The sequence below is a fragment of the Ricinus communis genome, chromosome 2, assembly GCF_019578655.1.
Source record: "Ricinus communis isolate WT05 ecotype wild-type chromosome 2, ASM1957865v1, whole genome shotgun sequence".
NCBI lineage: Eukaryota > Viridiplantae > Streptophyta > Magnoliopsida > Malpighiales > Euphorbiaceae > Ricinus > Ricinus communis.
Window position 1 is genome coordinate 21,339,278 of NC_063257.1, and position 7,691 is coordinate 21,346,968.

Consider the following 7,691-nt stretch of genomic DNA (forward strand, 5'->3'; position numbering starts at 1 on the left):
AATAAAACTGGACACCTTTTAGCCAATCTTATATTGACTGATTGACACTTAACTGATAATTATGGTTTTCTTGTTTCTTGATTGAAAAACCAACCTTGTATCAACTATCCTAAATTAATGATACTCTTTAAAGTAGCGTTTTAATAGATAATTGCAGTATTTTCCTACCTGCCACATGAGCTGTAACCTTTACACTTTGGGATATGGAAAGAGAATACCATCCTCGTTTGAAGATCAAATAAAATGATGCTCCCAGTTTGCGCTTTGATCGTCATTTTTGTTTTCCGGCTATCTGCTATGTTAGGACATGTCTATAAGTTGTTGAGATTGGAAAGGTATTTCTACCCACTCTAAACGACACCATTTTGTTAAGGAGGGATGTGTGTGGCAAGGGGTGGAACCGTAATTCGATGTATCCAAATTAATTTCAATTTCAATATTCATCCATAAGACTTTTATTATACAGTTGATGGTGGATAGTTACACTTTAAACTTTCTCGCACGTGAGAATACAACTTGATCGCTCAAAGTGTGCTTAGAAGTTAGCAAATACAGTTGGCTACTTACTTTGGTTTTCAAGCCATTTCCAACGTCTCTCTTTGTAAACTCCGCTAACCTACTCACTCGGTGGGTGTTATAACAGAGCACACAGCACAAAGATCGCATGCGCACCCTTCTTCACCACCCTCTTATCCTACTCACACCCGTTTCCTCTCGTTCAAGCTCATCATTATCACCATTGATCATGGCTTCCTGTTCTTCTCTCGCTCTCCCTTCCGCTTCTCTCAGAGCCCTCTCTTTCGCCTCCTCTGATTCTTTCAATAAGAATGGAATTCGAGCATTTGGTATTAAAAATTTGGGTCGATCTAAGGTATTTATGAGTGTATCTGTTGGATCTCAAACAATTGGCGTTGTTGATGATGATGCCTTGTTCAAGGATTACAAGCCCAATTATGCTTTTTTGTTTCCCGGTCAGGTCAGTGTTATTATTCGGTTGCCTTCCAATTGGCAAATCTTCCTTGTCTTTTCCCATTAATTTTTTGTAGCTTCATTAGTTGAAACTGTTTCTTAATTGTTGGAACTGAAGAAGGTGATTGCATTTATTGGTTTTACTAAGAACTTCAATCGTACAAAACTAAAGATTGCAGTATGCTGTTAATTGGTTGTGGGTTCGGATTGTGTACTACTAGAAGGCATTGCTGCTTGTACACATAATCGGAATTTAGTGGAAGGAGGATTTCTTTTTTCTTAGAAAAAGGAAATATCTGTAAGCAATTATGCTTATCTGTCTAACGTGTCTAATGATAATTGCCAAACTTGACTGTAAGGGACTGGAAAACATGTGAATAAGGAGTAAAATTAACAAAAGTTTGGTTCCTGTCTACTGCACGCCTCTTCTGCAACAGCCAACAGTACGAGATTTGAAGAGCTTTTCACATTTTAGTTATTTATCCTGTAATGGGAAATTAAATGAATGAGATTATTGCAGCTTTGATTGATGTCAGTGGCTCTATTAGCTTTGAAGCTTGTAACCCTTTTTCAGCCTGGCGTAGAGAGTTTTACTCATTTGAAATAATTTATTTGTTAATGGGGAAAGTGAAACAAATTTGAAAAATGTATGAACTAAGATATATTTAATGTAGTGTCCAATCTACCTAGTGTGCAGCTAATTATATCATTTTGTGATATGGGATTGTCATTCAAATTGTGTTCTTTTATAAGTATTGCAACTTTTCTTTTATGTTTTTTCTTTTTTGTCCTCTGAATACTTTTAGGGTGCACAAGCGGTTGGCATGGGAAAGGATGCTCAAAGTGTGCCAGCTGCAGTAAACTTGTTCAAGAAAGCGAATGATATACTAGGGTAGCATTCTTAATTATTCAACACAATTGTTCTTTTATTTTAAAATTTATTGAACTTACAACTGCATCTTTTGCCTAAAATCTAATATTTTCTTGTTAGTCATCATAGATGATGTCAATTCAGCTGTTGCATGCAGGTATGATCTTTTAGAGCTCTGCACCAGTGGTCCAAAAGAGAAGCTGGATTCAACTTTGATCAGCCAGGTATCCAGCCTTGTAGCTTTTACCTTATACTTAATTGTCTAGGCAAAGTTCTTTAGCATTTCCAATGTAAGAAGGTAACATGCCACTGTACAATATATATAGTTCTAAAAGGCTAAGCTTCAAGATAATATGTAAATATTTCTTACATAATTTTCTGTCCAGTATGATTGATTTGTCAAATGCCAATTAGTTCGAGCAGTTGAGCCAATCTTTCAAAAATACCAAAAGCTACACCTTCAGTCCATTTTCCATTCTTTCTCTCCCTCCGTCCCTTTTCAACTTTTAACTGCACTTTATGGACCCATTCGAGCTGATTCATATTAGGTCTCCTCTTCATTTTTTGTGACATTTTAATAGTCTAATTAATCAGGATTTCAAATTTTAGGCGTTACCTACCATATCCACTGTCATACAACGATATTCTGGTTGGCCAATATGGAACAGGGGCGATACAGGATAAGGATTGAGGAATAACATATCTATTCGGGTCTGTGTCATCTGTTGCAGCTGATATGGATGATGCAGACCATTTGAACAGCCCATATCTGTTGCCCGGGAAGAAAATAGAAAAAGAGAAATTGCTGCCTTTTTTTTTCTTCTTTCATTTTCTTTTTGTTTTGTTTGATATGAAATCATTACTTATGGAATCCTATTCCTTTAGTAGGCTTTGACAATCAACACCCCCTTCTTTCCCTTTTCTTTGTCCTTACAATTAGTGTATTATGTGTTTAGTATTTTCTTATATCCCAACTGGGTACCTGCATTCTTCTTTATCTCTTTTCCTAATTTTAAAAAAATTAAGGAAAAAATAAAAATTATAAATTTTATGTACCATTGATGTCTAATTTGAGGAATACTTGGATTTTGCAAGTAATTTTCTATGTTATTCTCTTAATTCTACTTTTTATTTTTTACTTGAATCCAATATGTAATCAGATATATGATATATTTTATTTTTCTTTTTTTATTAAATATTAGTAATGCATCTTGTTTAATTAGAGATAGTGGTGTTAAACTTGAAAACTTTAATTTTCTTATTAAACTTAATTGAAATTTAATTTTTTTAATATAGTAATACTATTGAAACAGTAATTGATTGAGAAAATGTTTCTCATTGATGCTATGTAATGCAATAGTTACAAATATATAGAGTTACAAAGAGAGAAGAATAAGGAGATAATGACTATAAAATAAGAGATATATTCCTTTAACAAGATTAGGATGATGAAGCAATCCCTTTTAACTCCCCCTTGCAAACCCATGGACACTTCAGGTAGGCGCAGCTTGTTCCTTAAAAATTGGAACCAAGATGTGGACAAGGATTTGGTAAATATATCAGCAATTTAATCTGCTGTGGAGATGAACCGAATATCAAGCAATCCCAGTAGAACTTGTCCCTAACAAAGTGAAAATCAGGCTCTATGTGCTTCGTCCGAGCATGAAAAACAGGATTAGCCATCAAATAGATTGCTCCAATATTATCACACCATAGTAGTATCTTTGATGAACTTAAGAAGCCGATTTCCTTTAGCAAAGAAGTAATCAACAAAATTTATGAAGTAGCATTAGCAATTGCCTTGTACTCACTTTTTATTAATAAATGGCCAATTGTTGGTTGCTTATTTGCCATCAAAGAAATTAATGATTTACTAAGAAAGATACCATAACCATTAGTTGACCGGCGATCATCCACACAACTCCCCCAATCACTATCGGAAAAACAGTGCAATTGCATATAAGAGTTTTTAGCAAGAAAAAAAACCTGTTGAGGCTGATCCTTTGAGATAGCGAAATTTTCCTTTTACTGCTTTCCAATGTTCATCTATTGGAGCATGCATATATTGACACAATCTGTTTACCATAAAAGAAATATCTAGCCTTGTCATAGTTAAGTAGTATTGAAGAGCCTCTACCACACTCCTATACTCATCTCCAACTATGAGAGGGCTGCCCGAATTCCTTGATAAAGTAAGAGACGTTGCCATTGGTGTAAGACATGGTTTTGAATCCTGCAAACCGGTCTTGTTAGCAAATCTTGAATATATTTCTATTGTGTGAGTAGCAATCCCTGTGGCATATGCTGAACCTCAATTCCCAAAAAATAATGCAAGTTGCTCATGTCTTGAACAGGAAATTCTTGCTGTAATTTCTTAATGAATATACCAACCATAGCACCTTGAGATCCTATTACAAGCAAATCATCAACATAGCACAATAGAAATAGATGATTAGAACATCATGAAGAAAGAACATAGAAGTGTCGGCCTTGGAGGATTGAAAACCGAGAGAGTGAATAATTACTCAGTCTTTGAAACCATTCTCTTGGTGCTTGTTTAAGACCATAGAGGGACTTTTTCAATTTGCACACAAAAGAAGGATATGCCGAATTTACAAATCCTTGTGGTTACTCCATATATACTTCTTCCTTCAAGTTTCCCTGCAAAAATGCATTGGATACATCTAGCTGTTTCATAGTCCAATTCTGCATTGTAGCAATGGCTAAGATTGTTCTAATTGTTGTCGCAGCCTTGACTACAGGGCTAAAAGTCTCAGTATAATCAATCTCGGACTTGTGAGTAAAACCATTTGCTACCAGACGTGCCTTGTATCTCTCAACCTGTGCATTAGCCAATCTCTTTCTTCTATACACCCACTTATTTCCAATAACATTTTTGTTAGGCAGTTTTGGTGGGGCAATAGTACTACCATCAATAATACTTGTCAATTTATGATAATTCAAAAGAGGAAGGAATTTACTCTTCCATGAGAAGTAATTTTTAGATGTCAATTTGATCCAAAAAGCATGGTTGGAGGTAGAAGAAATGGTAGATGTGGACGATGTAAGGGCTGGCAGAAGAGTAGTTGTGGTGGCAAGAGAAGCAGCGATATTGAATGAAGAAGATGCTGAAGAACTCGCCATATTGAGGAATAAAAAAAAAAATCGTTTCTTTTTTTATTGAGCTCTTAGTGAGGCTCTGATACCATATTGAAACAGTAATTGATTGGGAAATATTACTCATTGATGCTACATAATGCAATAGTTACAAATATGTAGAGTTACGAAGAGAGAAGAATAAGGAGATAATGACTACAAAATAAGAGATATATCCTATATACATGATAAATACAGAAGCTAAAGGGAATGAGATTAGGATGATGAAGTAATCCCTTTAACAAGATTAGGATGATGAAGCAATCCCTTTAACAAATACAACTACATATAACAAAAATGATAAAAGCTAATTTTTTGGATAAATTGCTAAAATGTGATCAAAAAAGTGAAGAAGATGCTTCTTTCGGTATTTATTAACTTCATGTATTGCGTATTGAACTCTACTTTTCATTTATTATTGATTTGGATAATTTTGCACAATGTTTTCCAAAATTCAAGATAGCAAAGCTGTTATGGCCTGATATAGTTACACTGATACCGATAGTGACATGGTACACGATACAATGTTCAAAACTAGTTGTCTATCGGTATTGCTGCTAAAATGTTCTGTATTGTCGTTATCAACTAATATTTGCAATTCATAGTCCATTACTGGGGATTGGCATCTTACATTGCATATCTGCAGCCTGCAATTTATGTCACAAGTCTAGCTGCAGTTGAAGTTCTCCACGCTCGTGATGGAGGCCAAGAGATAATTGATTCAGTTGATGTCACATGTGGTCTCAGCTTGGGAGAATATACTGCTCTAGCATTTGCTGGAGCTTTCAGGTGAGCAGCTAATTAATGACTTTGGCGAACACCTACTGAATCAACATCAAGAAGATGCATTTTCCTTGTTCATCCTTCTCATATATTGTGAATGATTTGCAGTCAAAGCATGCCTGTCTTTTGTTCATTCTTCTCTTTGACAGCAATAACCAAATGTTTCCTGTGTTTTTTATGCTGATTTTTTCCTTGATTGATGTATCCTTCTCTTTGTTTTTGTTTAATCTTTACTTATTCAGCTTTGAAGACGGACTCAAGTTGGTCAAACTGAGAGGTCAAGCTATGCAGGTAAGCATCCCTAGCTGGTTAACACATGACTTATAATAGTAAATGGTATTGAGCAGCATATGGCATCCCTTACTAATGTATCTTTTTATGAAACTGTCTTCAGGAAGCTGCTGATGCTGCAAAAAGTGCTATGGTCAGTGTCATAGGATTGGACTCCGAGAAAGTTCAACAGTTGTGTGATGCAGCAAATGAAGAAGTTGATGAAGCTAATAGAGTTCAGATTGCTAATTACCTATGTCCTGTAAGGTTCCTTCATATCCCGTTCTTTTAGAAACTGCTGCCACTCACAAATTTATTTGTTAGTTTATATACCTAAGACCATTTACTTTCAGGGGAATTATGCTGTATCTGGAGGTGTGAAGGGGGTGGAAGCAGTAGAAGCCAAGGCAAAGTCATTTAAAGCTCGAATGACGGTAATTCTCCCCGCACTAAAGATTGAATGACGGTAACTCTCCATATTTAAATTTTTCTGCTATTATACAATTAACAATACGTTCCACTTATCTTAGGTGCGGCTTGCTGTTGCTGGTGCTTTTCATACAAGTTTCATGGAACCAGCCGTATCAAGATTGGAAGCAGCATTGGCAGCAACAGCATTAATGCCTCCAAGAATACCAGTTATATCCAATGTTGATGCTCAGCCACATTCAGATCCTGCCACAATCAAGAAGATATTGGCACGCCAAGTAAGCTACTTAGAACTTGTTTCTCCCTAATAAAGTCAGAAATAGTAATTGAAAGCTAAATGCCAAATTATAGGTGATTTCTCCTGTTCAATGGGAAACAACAGTGAAGACTCTTCTAACTAAAGGGCTGAAGAAGGGTTATGAATTAGGACCTGGAAAGGTATACTTGTCATCAACTTACATAATTGGAGCTGAAGAGTAATAAGGCATTTTATTATAAGCTCTTGAGATGTCTCAATTCTTAAGTTTTTTTTTTTGAATGATATTGTCAGGTAATTGCTGGCATTGTTAAGAGAATGGACAAGGGTGCTGACATTGAGAACGTAGGTGCTTGAGTGGATAACCTGATGTGTGTCTCAAGTGGTTCCTAATCAGTGTACTAATGTAGCTGTAGCACTGGGCGCAGAGAGCTCTCGTTTACTCATTCCATTAGTTCCAGGAAAGAATGACATTCAGAGGTTAAACTTTCCTGCAAAAACCAGGAAACAACCAGTTTGCACCTTGTCCTCAAATATTTTTGAACTTCAGTTTTGATTTGAGATTAGCATGTATTAGAGACTTGTTAGTTGAGATCACTCTGCCATGTGAAATAATAGATGGCTAGTTATAAATCCATTTTGGATCGAGATTTTCTTGTGTTAACTCTACCATGTTAAACTAATAGATGGCTACTTATGAATCCATAGATAATGTCTTGTACCTTTTAGCCAGCATTTAGGATGGCACGAAGGCCTATTATGATTTTTATTTTAAGTTGTTATAAGTGATTTTTAAAATAGAGTTTAGAAGAAGCTGGATTTTGTAGCAGTTTCCAGAAGTTAGATTCGAAAAAGCATACTAAAACATTCTGAAAAATATCAAAAGAAATTTTTTTTTTAAGAATTAAAAACTAATTCGAGCAGAGAATTATATAAGTAGTCATTATTTAGCCAAAG

The 7,691-nt window shown here is 35.4% G+C and overlaps 1 protein-coding gene across 1 annotated transcript; it reads left to right on the top strand.

Annotated features, from left to right (window-relative positions):
- Nucleotides 1–519: 519 nt before the first annotated feature.
- On the top strand, nt 520–7,382 carry LOC8270301 (malonyl CoA-acyl carrier protein transacylase). The gene is made up of 10 exons (XM_002516313.4): nt 520–976; nt 1,776–1,861; nt 1,998–2,064; nt 5,643–5,785; nt 6,022–6,070; nt 6,174–6,311; nt 6,403–6,483; nt 6,580–6,756; nt 6,830–6,916; nt 7,029–7,382. The coding sequence occupies exons 1-10, from the start codon at nt 665–667 to the stop codon at nt 7,089–7,091; spliced, it is 1,203 nt and encodes a 400-aa protein (XP_002516359.1). The 5' UTR covers nt 520–664; the 3' UTR covers nt 7,092–7,382.
- Nucleotides 7,383–7,691: the final 309 nt, after the last annotated feature.

Bases quoted from the DNA above. Each gene is read 5' to 3' on its own strand.
- LOC8270301 (XM_002516313.4), top strand. From the start codon at position 665: ATGCGCACCCTTCTTCACCACCCTCTTATCCTACTCACACCCGTTTCC. The intron at 977-1,775 runs GTCAGTGTTATT...GAATACTTTTAG, and splicing joins CTTTTTTGTTTCCCGGTCAG to GGTGCACAAGCGGTTGGCAT. The intron at 6,484-6,579 runs GTAATTCTCCCC...CACTTATCTTAG, and splicing joins CATTTAAAGCTCGAATGACG to GTGCGGCTTGCTGTTGCTGG.